The sequence below is a fragment of the Sminthopsis crassicaudata genome, chromosome 4, assembly GCF_048593235.1.
Source record: "Sminthopsis crassicaudata isolate SCR6 chromosome 4, ASM4859323v1, whole genome shotgun sequence".
Lineage (NCBI taxonomy): Eukaryota > Metazoa > Chordata > Mammalia > Dasyuromorphia > Dasyuridae > Sminthopsis > Sminthopsis crassicaudata.
In genome coordinates this window covers 340,075,059-340,087,453 of record NC_133620.1, presented here as the reverse complement: position 1 = coordinate 340,087,453, position 12,395 = coordinate 340,075,059, and the positions used below count along the sequence as shown (strand labels likewise).

Genomic DNA, 12,395 nt, shown 5'->3' with positions numbered 1-12,395 from the left:
TTTTGCCTTGGCACATGATTGATTTTTGTAAAAGTGTCATGCACAGCCAAGAAATATGTCTATACCCTCCTATTCTTATTTAGTAATTACCTGTGATTCATTCTCACTTTTTCCCCCCTGAGGCAATTTAGGGGTAAGTGACATGCCCAGGGTCACACAGCTAGGAAATCTTAAGTGTCTGAGATCAAATTTGAACTCAGGTCCTCCTGAATTCAGGGCTGGTGGTCTACCAACTGCACTACCTAGCTGCCCCCATTCTTACTTTTAAACAATTCTATACAGATCCTTATAATTATTTTTAAAATTTTTTTATATTCTTTTTAGATTTGTCAAGGTCTAAAAGGGAAATATTAAGCTTCTTAACTACCGGGGTTTTGCTGTTTATTTCCCCTTTTAAGAAAAAATTTCAAGTATTTAGATATTATGCCATTTATTACATTTTTATATTAAATATTTATATTATTTCATTATTTATAATACTCTTTAGCATAATACAATTGTCTCTTTTAATCATACCTTATTTAAAATCATGATTTTTATCTCTTGCTTTTTAAAAATCATTTAGTGCATAAATTCTGTTCAAGACCTTCATTTTAACTCTCTGCGAAATCTTTATATTTCAAATGGATTTCTTAGAATATTGTTGGGTTCTATTTTCTAATCCATCTGCTACCACCATCTATTTTGTGGATAAACTTATCCCATTTATAATCATTATGATTGTAGATTGAATATTTTCCTTTGTCATATATCATATATCCTTTTTCTTATATTTTTTTCTGCATTTACTTCTGACTTCCCCCACCCCCTCTTAAGAGAAAAACAACAATGAAGGAGAAGAAAAAGAGGAGGAGGATGGACAAAGAGAAGGAATTTACTTGATAGTGTGTATTGGACCTTCCTTTATCTGGTTCAGATAAGAGTAAGGGTCATTGGATGCTTGTTCCTCTCATTTTACCCTCATTATTTGAATACTCCTCTAATGAATTCATTTTATATGCTTTTAAAAATCCTCTTCAGATAATTTCTGCAGTTTTTGTGGGCAGCCAGGCTTTTCTGTGACCTCTCATCTTGCTATCTTAACCACAAGTCAATTGTTTTTTTGAATTGAATACTGTCATACTCAGAAAGCCACATCTATATTTTATCATATGGAGCAATCAGATTGGAGTCATAGATCCTCTGGGGAGGGGAGGAGGAGGAGGGAAGTGGTTTTGATGCTGACGTCCTTGGAGCCCCAGTCTAAAATGTCCAGTTTTATCTCTGGGAAGGTTCTCTGGAAGCAGCTAGTATTTTTCCCTTTTTTTGATCTCAGGCCCTTTCCCTACCCCCTGCAGAGAGACATTTTCCATTAATCCATCATTGACCTTGAAGGAACTTTTGACTTCAAAACAAGTCCCTGGAGAAGGCCTTGGGCAGTCAGTTGTGGTTTGTAGGATGAGACAAGAAAAGGAATGTGAGACTGAGGGACAAAACACAGCCAGGATGAGGTCTGGCTACTGAGGTCACTCTCCTAAGTGGTCTGCATAGTCCTATCCAATGAATACTGTTTGAGGACCGAAGAAAAGGATATTAGAGTTTGTAGTTATTCAAACCCTGACTTCTATATTGGTGCCAAAGTCTCAAGGAAAGGTGATCTTATATCACAGAATACCAGAGTTGAAAGAGATTTAGAGATTACCCAATCTAAATCACACCTCTTCCCCAGAATTCATTAAAAAAAAAAAAATATATATATATATATATATATATATATATATATATATATATATATATATATATATATATATATATATATATATATATATGTATATACATTTTTTAAACTAATCAGGTTCTTGGAATTGATCATCAGTTACCTTCCTATATACTACTCTATTAAACAAAAAAACCAAAAACATTTAAGCAAAATTGACAAAGCAACCATGTTTGATTGTATAAGCAATATTTTCCATTTCATTATGAATGTGTGTTTGGTTCTCCAGGACTAAACTTGTTTATTGTGATTAATCTGAGTCCAGCTGCCTTTTTAGTTGTTTTCATTTATATTATTTGAGCCATTGTGTATATTGTTTTCTTCATTCAGCATTGTTTCATATTAAGTCTTCTTGTGGTTTCTGAATTTTTTGAATTTGAATTTATGTTCATTTCTTATGGTGCAATAATATTACATTATATGCAGAGGCTGCAATTTGTTCAAACCTTTTCATCTTACAAATGAGGAGAAAAAATGACTTTTTCAAAGTCACACTGTTTTGTAAATGGCACAATGACTATTTTAACCCAGGCCTCCTTACTCTCAATCTTATCTCCCTTTCTATGACATCCTGGGATTTGGAGCAGGGGAGTGTCCTGATGAAAGCAGTACTTATGGATGTCTGTGAATGTTGTGTAAGGTGGAATAGAGAAGAGAGAGAAAGAAAGAGAAGAGGCTGAGAAGTCAATTAAGAAATTCTTTCATAGACAAAGTCATAGAATGATGTCAATGGGGATTAATAAACAGGATTTTTATTGCCTCATTTTCTGCTTTCTTTTCCAGAGCCCAATATCTTCCTGATCTTCACTCATGAGCTACAGGGTTGTTTGGAGGCCCAGGAAGTACAGGTTAAGGTCACACCAGTCTGTAATACCAGCCTACCTGCCCAACAATGGAAATGGGTCTCTCGCAACCGTCTCTTTAACTTGGGCACCATGCAGTGCCTGGGCACAGCCTGGCCTGGGACCAATACAACCACAGTCCCATCTCTGGGCACCTACGAGTGTGACCGAGAGGCCTTGAGCCTGCGCTGGTACTGCCGGACCCTGGGGGACCAGCTCTCTTTGTATCTGGGGGGCCAGACGGGGAACACCTCCAAGACCATCGTTTCTGATCGTGGAGACCAGACAAGAGGCAACCAATGGCGCATCTACGGAAGTGATGAGGATCTGTGTTCTGTACCCTACTATGGTGAGGGGGGCCGGGAAGGGTAGCACATCCCAAAGAGTGTGTGGACAGGTGCGAGCAGGCCCTGAGGTGGGAGCCAACTGGAAAAGCCCTTTGAGTGAAGATTATTCCTCCTGGTGCTGTGGGCCTTCTTCTAGTAAAATGTTCCCTAAGTAGCACTTTATACTTATTTCCCAAATAATAATAATTCACATTTATATAGCACTCTAAAGGTAGCAAAGCGGTTTTTTTCATATGCTGTCTCATTTGATCTTCACAACAATCCTATATTGTTGTTGTCGAAGCATTTTAGTCATATTCATCCTTCATGACCCCATTTAAGGTTTCCTTGCAAAGATACTGAACTGGTTCACCATTTTCTTCTCCAGTTCATTTTACAGATGAGAAAACGGAGGTTAAGTAGGGTTAAGTGTTTTGCCCAAGTCACACAGCTAGGAAGTGTCTGAGGATGTACTTGAACTCTGGTCTTCCTGACTCTAGATCTGGTGCTCTGTTGCTACTACTCTAGGTACTATTATTATTCCCATTTTTCATTTGAGGGAATCATAACTTAGAAAGATTAAGCAATTAGCTCAGGATCACTCAGATAATATCCTGAGTTGAGAATTAATCCAATTTAAGCATTCTTTCTGCTATGCTATGCTGCTTTTTCCAAAGTATTTTTTATATCCATCTTATTTTATTCTTTCCTATGTGGTTAAACAAAGCCAGTTTCATCTCCATTTTACAGATGAATAAATGGAGGACCAGGCTTGTTAGCTAACACATTGAGTTAGTGGCAGAGATGAATCTGGGTGGCCTGAGTACCAGAACTCTTCCCACTAGGCAATCGTCCTCCTCATTCCTTTCTTGGAAGACTGTCTTACCTGGGTTCTGAAATAGGTGCCCTGGTTGGTGAAGTTGGGGGAAGGATGTAATAAGAGAAAATGGGTCCCCAGGGTAAAAAGGCTTGAAAGGAGTTACCTTTCAGGCATCTCTCATCTTGACCCTCTCCCCCCCTCACACGCATGTATATATACAAGCTCTTTGGGGAGCAGAGTCAGATCCTTTTAGTTCCTTCCCTGTCTCTGCTAGTGTTCCTCAAGCATGTGGAAATTGGGGAAGAATACTGGGAAAAGCAGATCTTTTTTCTCCCCCCACCCCACTTCTTTCCCACCACTCTTAGCCATCCAGTGTTCCTAGTTGTGATGTGATGGAGAGCTGAGGGCAGGCAATGGGTTGCTCACTGACAGCCCCAACTCCACCTGTGGGAGTGTAGGAAATTATTTTGGTGCCCTAATAATGATTGTTTTGGCCCCTCTGTCCTCCCCCTCCCCCTACAGAGATCTATACGATACAAGGAAATTCCCATGGGAAGCCTTGCACCATTCCCTTCAAATATGACAATCAGTGGTTCCATGGGTGCACCAGTACTGGCCGAGAAGATGGGCACCTCTGGTGCGCCACCACCCAGGATTACGGCAAGGACGAGCGGTGGGGCTTCTGCCCCATCAAGAGTGAGTGCTGCTTCGCCCGGGAGGAAAAGGACTGAGGGGAGTAATCAATGAGGGCTGGAAAGGTTAGAAGGAGTCTGGGAGTCTGTTGAGGGGTAGGGTGCAGAAAAAAGTTGAGGGTCTGGGAAACCACTATTGGAGAAAGATTTTCCTGGTGGAACTGTAGGGGCCTGTGAGAGATATTATTCTATCTTGTCAGTGTCCATCACCACCATCTCTCTGGACAGTGTCTTGTAACTTTGGAACTTGAAACAACAGAAATTCTTAAATTTTTTTTTTTGACCATAGACCTCTGACAGTCTGGGTAAAGCCTATGGATCCTTCTCAGGACAAACATGTAAAATAAAATACATAGGCTTACCAAAAAATCCAGTTGTATTGAATGAAATATGCTCATCAGTATTTATCAACTTAAAAAAATGTTCAGAATTTTTGGAATCAGAGGTTGAGGGTTAGTACATAGTACCAGGGGTACTCATACCATGGTCACTTGGTACTACACAGTGTCTATTCAAAGCTCCCTTCCCTCCCTTCCTCTCAACTACTACTCCAGGTAATGACTGTGAGACTTTTTGGGACAAGGATCAGCTGACAAACAGCTGCTACCAGTTTAACTTCCAGTCTACATTGTCCTGGAGGGAAGCCTGGGCCAGCTGTGAGCAGCAGGGAGCTGACCTACTGAGCATCACTGAGATCCATGAGCAAACCTACATCAATGGTGAGTGAGACCAGGAGGGGGAAGGGGAACAGCAAACAGGATGTTCAGGAGGACTTTTGGTGGGCAAGAACTAAGGTGCAGTGGAGAGAAGTGCATTTGGGGTCTTTGGAAGATTCCAGATAAGGGTATACTGGTAAATGTTTAATCACTAATTCTCTAAGGGGGAAAAAAATACCCTTCATATGCTTTTTTCTCCTTACATGCATATCACATATTTTCTTTGTGAGTATGCTATCCTCTAGTTGTGCTCATTTGGGATGTTTTTTTGTAACTTAATTTGCTGTACTGTTTATTTAAAAATTATTTTGATGCAATGTATTCTATGGTTTTGTAAAACTAAACACATCAGTGGGGATTCAAGATTTTTGATTTTGAGTGAATAATGGAAAGGTTATTCTCTTTGGAAGAGAAAACAGATGCAAATTAAAAGGTAAGTAGTTCTACTTTCTTTTGTCAGTTATTTTTCTGTCATCTACCCAAGACAGTCTTCCTATCCCTTCTTTGATTTTTCTCTTTTCCCAAATATAGCTTTAAAACAAAACAAAACAAAATAATTTTTATTGCTCTCCTGTTTCTCCCCAACTTTAGTATATTCTAAGCTTTAGCACTTTTGATAATAGTTTTATAGGACAGTGACATATTCATATATTTATCTTCTGTCATTGCTTTTGCTTTCCATCTTCTGTGAATATTTTTTAAAAATTTAAATTTTAATTTTAAATTAAAATAAAAATTAAATTTAAAACTAAAACAAAATAAGAAAAAGCAAAATAGAAAAAGATAGAAAAAGGGAAAAAAAGACTGTAATGTGCCCTATTTAGTTCCCTATTTAACTCATGAGTAGTTTTTCAGAACTATCAGCTCTCCTCCCCCATCTAATGCCTCTGTATTGGTTCTTCCTCTGCATCTCAATAAGAGAGCATAATTATTATTTTTACCTTTTCCCAGATGATTTTGCTTTTTAGAGTCAGATCATACTGAGCTCTACCCCAATCATCTTTCTTTTGGACTACTGAATTACAGATGTCAGTCTTCAACATATAGTTTACATTTCCTTGTGTAAAAACAATTTGTCATTATTGAGTCCCTTAAAATTAGTTTTTTTATTAATTTTTGATGTGGGCTGTTATACATTAAATTTTCTATTGACCTCTGATTTGCTTAAGATAAAATCTTGAAAATCTGTAAATTCATTGAATATCCTTTTTGTTGTTGTTGTTGTTGTTCAATCTTATGCTTAATTTTTCTGGATATAATATTTTTACAAAATCTTTTGTTGTTGCTATTTATTATTCCAGGATCTGTGGTCTTTCATTGTAGCTGCTGATAAAGCCTGTACAATTTTAATTATAAATATAAAATATTACAATTTTTTCTTTGTTGTTGTTGTCACACAGCCAGGCAGTGTTAAGTGTCTGAGATCAGATTTGAACTCAGGCCCTCCTGACTTCAGGGCTAGTGCTCTATCCACTGTACTACCTAGCTGCCCCTTCTTTGTTGTTTCTTGTAAAATTTTCTCTTTGAGTTTTAAAATTTAACAAAAATGTTCCCATGTGTTTTTCTTGTAGGAGCTCTTTGAGGAAAGATTGGTGTATTTTTTTTTCTATTTCTAATTTCTCCCTTTGTATTTCTACAGGACAATTTTCTTTGATTATGTCTTGTGTTATTAAGTCAATATTCTTTTTTTGGTCATAGCTTTCAGATAGCCTAATTATTCTTGATCTGTTCTCCAGATTTGTTGTTTTTCTTATGTTTTATCTTCTCTTCTATTTTTTCATTCTTTATATTTTGTTTTGTTATTTCATGGTCTCTTATAACTTCATTGGCTTCTCCTTGCCCTATTCTAATTTTCAAAGAATTATTTTCTTCTTTAAGACTCTGGATCTTCTTTTCTAATTTTCTGACTTCATTTTCATTCTTTTCTTATTTATTCTTAGATGGTTCTTATTAATTTTTAAAAAGATTTTCCTCATTCTCTCTTATTTGATTTTAAAAGTCTTTTTTGAGGTTTTCTATAAATTCTTGCTGAGCAGATAACTATTTAATATTACTCTTTGGGATAGAAGACACTTTTTTTTTTACTTCACTGTCTTCTGAAAATGAACCCCAATCTTCTCTATTTCCATAGTAAGTTTCTATGGATTTTTTTCTTTGCCTACTCTTTTTTTTAAATAAGAATTTAATGAGAGTATAACCATCTCTAATACTGAGGTGGGAAGCATTTCAGCACCTCTGGCTTCCCTTTAGCTCTCCCCCCTGACTTGGAACACCAAAACAAGAACTTCACCCTCCTGTTAAGTGCCTACAAGCAGCAGCATCCCTGCTCCACCACTTTTGCACTCACTGGCTGTGCTGGTTTCTTCTTATCCATGATCATGTCTCAGAATCACAGTGGAGGTTCCCTCAATCTTCCTGGTCTCAGATCCCCAACTCTTCAGACTGGTGAAAGTGGAAAGTGAAAATTCCTGTGGTTCAGGTTGAGGCTACCTCTGAACCCAGCTAGCCCCAAGGCTCCCTGCTTGCTGTTTCTATAAAGCTAGCCTGGAAGTGTCTACACTTCATACTGGTTAAACCTCATTCCTGGGATCTTTACTTGAGGTTTTTTTGAGTTGTCCCAGGAGACCTCCTGTTCTGTCCCAAGTTTTGTTTTTCATTGGTCTATATTTTCTCTGAGGTACAATTTTATTTTGTTTATGGGGTAAATCTGTAGAGCTTGGAATTTTCTGACCTACTCTGTCATCTTCCCAGAATCTTCTCCCTCATATACTTTTAAGTTTAATCTTCAGTATTAGAATTTTCTCCAACAGTTTCCTAAGTTTAGATAATCAAAAAGAACATAAATCAAGCCCTGATTTGTAGAGTCTGCATATTTCTGTTGTGTAAATGCTCATGTTGAAAATTTAACAAGGGGGTCTCTCAATTTAATAAGAAATGGCTGCAGCACATCCTTTGTTTGAGTATATGTAGGAAGATAAAAGAACCACTGAATTGTTGAAAGCAATTTGATAGAGGAAAGAGAGGTAAGATCCTCAGAGGTATAACTACTGTCTATATATATATATATATATAATATATATATATTTACTTAATGCTTTAGTGGGCTGTGATTTCAATGGTATGTTAACTCCCTCTACCAAATGCAGATCATAACCTGTGTATAATAATCATAATGGGGAAACTGTACTTATGATTTCAGTGGTATAGGGCAGTGGATCTCAAAGTGTGGTCTAGGGATCTATGGGGTCTCCAAGACACTTTCAGGGGGTCTATGAAGCCAATACCATTTTCATAATAAGTTGTTCTATTTTCTAAGATGGCGAAATTAATAGATATAACTCACATAAAACAAAAGCTATTTTGGAGCCATCTTCAAAATTTTTTTTAAGAGTATGACAGGAACTTGAGATCAAAAAATTTGAAAACTGCTATTATAGGAAATGGGGTAGCTAGATGGCACAGTGGTTAGAATGCCAGGCCTGGAGTCAGGAAAACTCTTCTCCCTGATTTCAATTCTGGCCTCAGACATTTACTAGCTAGGTGACCCTGGGCAAATCATTTAAACTCAGTTTCCTCATCTGTAAAATGGATCAGAGAAGGAAATGGCAAACCACTTTAGCATTTTTGCCAAGAAAACTCCAAATGGGATCAAGAATAGTCAGATATGGCTGAAAATGACTGAACAAGAAATTCATAATAGTGAATTTCTATCTTCTAGTGTAGATTGGTACCTTCTTTTCAGCTTAAATAGTTTTAGAGGGTTGTCCACATTGATGAGTTAATTTGCCCAGTATCCCAAGCCATGCAAACATGGGACTTGCCTGAGTCTTCTTGGCTTCAAGGTCAGCTCTCTGTCCATTGTTCTTTGCCTCTCTAATAGTTACGATGGCTAGCATTTACATAATGCTTTTACGTATGCAAAGGCTTTCCAATGTTATCTCCTTTGATCTGCAAGATGGATATGTTAGCTTAGTAGAGAAATTAGAAGGAATTTTTTGAGGTTGGAGTTGACTGACGTGCCCAGAATTTGATTAAGTATGGTGAGATTATATCCCAGGCTTTCCTGATTCCAGGACCAGCAGGCTATTGTCATATAACCTTACCTACTTTACTGATAATACACATGAAAATGAACAATGAAGCAGAAGAAAATCAGAAAAAATATATAGCCTTAAATTATAAATTGTTTTGTAGTTTGCTAAAAGGAAATGTTCCAGTATGTTGGCAACCTAGAAATAATATACAGCGTAGGTAACAATAGCAACAATATGGAGAGGCAGCCTGACATAGTGGATAGGGCTCATGGTGTGACTCTGGGAAAATTATTTGACCTCTCACCTCTCTCACAACTCTCTAAAAGTCTAAATTGAAGAACTAATGTAGGACAATGTCCACAGACCTTGGTGGGAGGGGTTGTCCATAACTTGGAACAATCCATGCTGACCAGAAATAACAATAATACATGATGCTATTGCTGATAATGGTGATAATGTGCTTGGGATTTCTTTTGGATTTTTCTTCCATTTGTGAACATAAATTTTATTTTTATTGTTTCTATCCCAGGTGGATATATCTTTTTCCTATTTCTGTATAGTCTTTGTATTTGTGACTTGTATATAATAGGAAATTTTGTTGTTATTAATTCCTGTTTTTCCCCCCTACCCCTCTTTTCTTTTTCCCTTTCTATTTCTTTTTTTTTTTTTTTTTGATGTTATGTCCAGGGCTACTCACTGGCTATAGTTCTACCCTCTGGATTGGACTTAATGATCTGGATACCAATGGTGGCTGGCAGTGGTCTGATAACTCTCCCCTCAAGTATCTTAACTGGGAAAGCGGTAAGGTTTCAGACTTCCACATCCATCAGGCACGTAGGATTGCCCAAGTGCCAAAGGAAGTACTTTTACTGTCAGGGGAGATCACTCTATTCTCTCTTCCATGTTGGCAATAACCTAAGGGTATCTAGATCTAGATGAGCAGTTGGTGGTACAGTGGATAGAGAGCTGGACTTAGAGTTAAGTTCAAATCCAACCTGCTACTTTTTAACTGTGTGATCCTGGTTTAGGCAACCTGGAGGAGGAATTGGCAGGAAGAGCAGTGTGGATTCTGTCGGGTTGGTTTAGGGGATAAAATGCCCTTAGAACATTGAATTAGCTAACTGTATTCTCCAGAATTCATGAGCCATTGGGCCTAAATTGGTTTGGGGGAAACTGTCATTCTCTGTTCCTTAACTTGGAGATATGAAGTCTGATGGTGATGGGGTTGGTGGAGAGGTGAGCTCTTTCCTTCCTGGGGCTCACTCTCTCTCCCCTCTTATCTACTTCCTTCCCCCCTTCCTTCCCCTCCTTTTCCTTTCTTTACTCTTCTCCCCTCTTCTTCCCTTTCCTTCTCTCTCTTCCCTTCCATTCCTCCCTCCCTCACCGCTGTTTCATTCTCTCTCTCATAGATCAGCCAGACAACCCCAGTGAGGAGAACTGTGGGGTGATCCGGACAGAGTCATCTGGTGGTTGGCAGAACCGGGACTGCAGTATTGCTCTGCCATATGTGTGTAAGAAAAAGCCCAATGCTACAGTGGAGACCTCCCTACAGCCTGGTGAGCATGGATTTAAGAGGAAGGAAAGGGCTGGGATAGCTCCCAGGGGTGGCCGAGGTGGTAATGGGCCAGTGCCCGCAGCTGACCCTCTGATCTCTGCCTTCCCTGGGCTCTTGTTCTCTCCTCTTGAGGGCTCTGGAGCTTGGCTGTCTTGCTGACAGCTACCACACCCAACCCCAATGGGCAGCTCTGAATAAATGAATGAATTAAAAAGCATTCTGTGCAAGTCTCAAGGGTGGAAAAATCCATTATTAACTTGGTTCAATTAGTAATGGAATTTTTCCAAAAGAATTTTCATACTAGAAAACAGAAGAAAAAACTACAAATACACGCAAGCATAGAAGCCAATATATTTTCTAGAGAACAGATTTCCAATCCTGTATTAATCTAGGGGTCTCATGATCTCTTTCCTAATGCTATCAGTGTTCATTCATGTCAAGCCTTAATGCTCTCCCTAATGGCAGCATCCATACCCTTCTGGCTCCTCTTCCTATCCTTTTCTCATTGGATGCTTCATATTCCTTTTCAGTGATTAGACCCTCCCTTCTATAGTTTTCTATATTGTTCCCCTCTCAGGATCTTTCTCCCTAATTTAATGGCTAATCACATATTGAGATGGACAACACGGGATAAGGGCTCCTGGTCCTATTTTCCTCTATTCCTTCTCTTGTAAGAGCTTCTATACTCTTAGTTATGTTCCCAAATCTTAAGTTTCACTTGGGCTCTGCAGCTACTCTTCCCTGCCCTGTGGATGAAGAAGTCACTTTTCTGTGAGGGTCTTAAGGATTCTTAAAAGTCTATATAGAAAAGTACATGAATGAGATTATGTGCATAAAGTTCTTTGAAAACCTCCTCTAGAAATGTGAGTGATGATGTTAATAATGGGGAATAACTAAAACAAATTGCAAAAACAAAGACCTGGAAGGTCTACAGGGCAGAGACATTAGAATAAGAGGTCCGTAGTTCAAATTCCCCTCTATCTCTTACCTCAGCTCAAGTCACTTATCTTAATTGAACCTCACTTTCCTCATCTGTAAAAATAGGGACTTGGATTAGATACTTTCAGAGTGCTCTCCCAGCAATAGAACTATGAGCCATAAATAATTTACAAAGTTGGTAGTTGAGGCTTGAAGAAGTTGATTTTCTATTGATCAGCCTCAATTTATCTTGTTTATAACTGGTTTGTACATAATTTTCTGCATATTAGATTGAGATTTTTCTTGCGTTTAGGGATTATCTTTTGCTTTCTTTATATTCCTCTTAGGACTTAGGACAGAGCTAAGCACATAGTGGGCATTTAATAAAAGCTTATTGATTGCCTATCTAAAAGTTAAATAATTTGTATGTGGTTGCACAATTAATCCCGGCAGAGATAGGGTTCAAATTCAGTTGCCAGTAAAAGAAAGAAAGAAAAAAACAACTTTATAACATTACAGTCGTTCAAAATGTGGAATGACATGCCTGGGGGTTGTTGTGGGAGTTGGGATGCCAAAACTAGGGGCGTGAGCTGGCATCTAGTATACAGAGCACCAAGCCTGGTATCAAGAGGACTCATCTTTCTGGGTTCAAATGTGACTTCAGACACTAGCTGTGAGACCCTGGGCAAGTCACTCAAACTTCATTTCACTTACACTTATTTCTTCATCTGCAAAA

General features: G+C 38.3%; 1 protein-coding gene across 1 annotated transcript in view; it reads left to right on the top strand.

The window, feature by feature from the left end:
• MRC2 (mannose receptor C-type 2) overlaps positions 1-12,395 on the top strand; it is a 96,376-nt gene that overhangs the window by 53,192 nt on the left and 30,789 nt on the right. Inside the window, 5 exon segments of the mRNA XM_074260898.1 lie at positions 2,540-2,947; positions 4,267-4,440; positions 4,991-5,155; positions 9,874-9,987; positions 10,596-10,742. Coding sequence (XP_074116999.1) covers positions 2,540-2,947; positions 4,267-4,440; positions 4,991-5,155; positions 9,874-9,987; positions 10,596-10,742 — 1,008 coding nt within the window.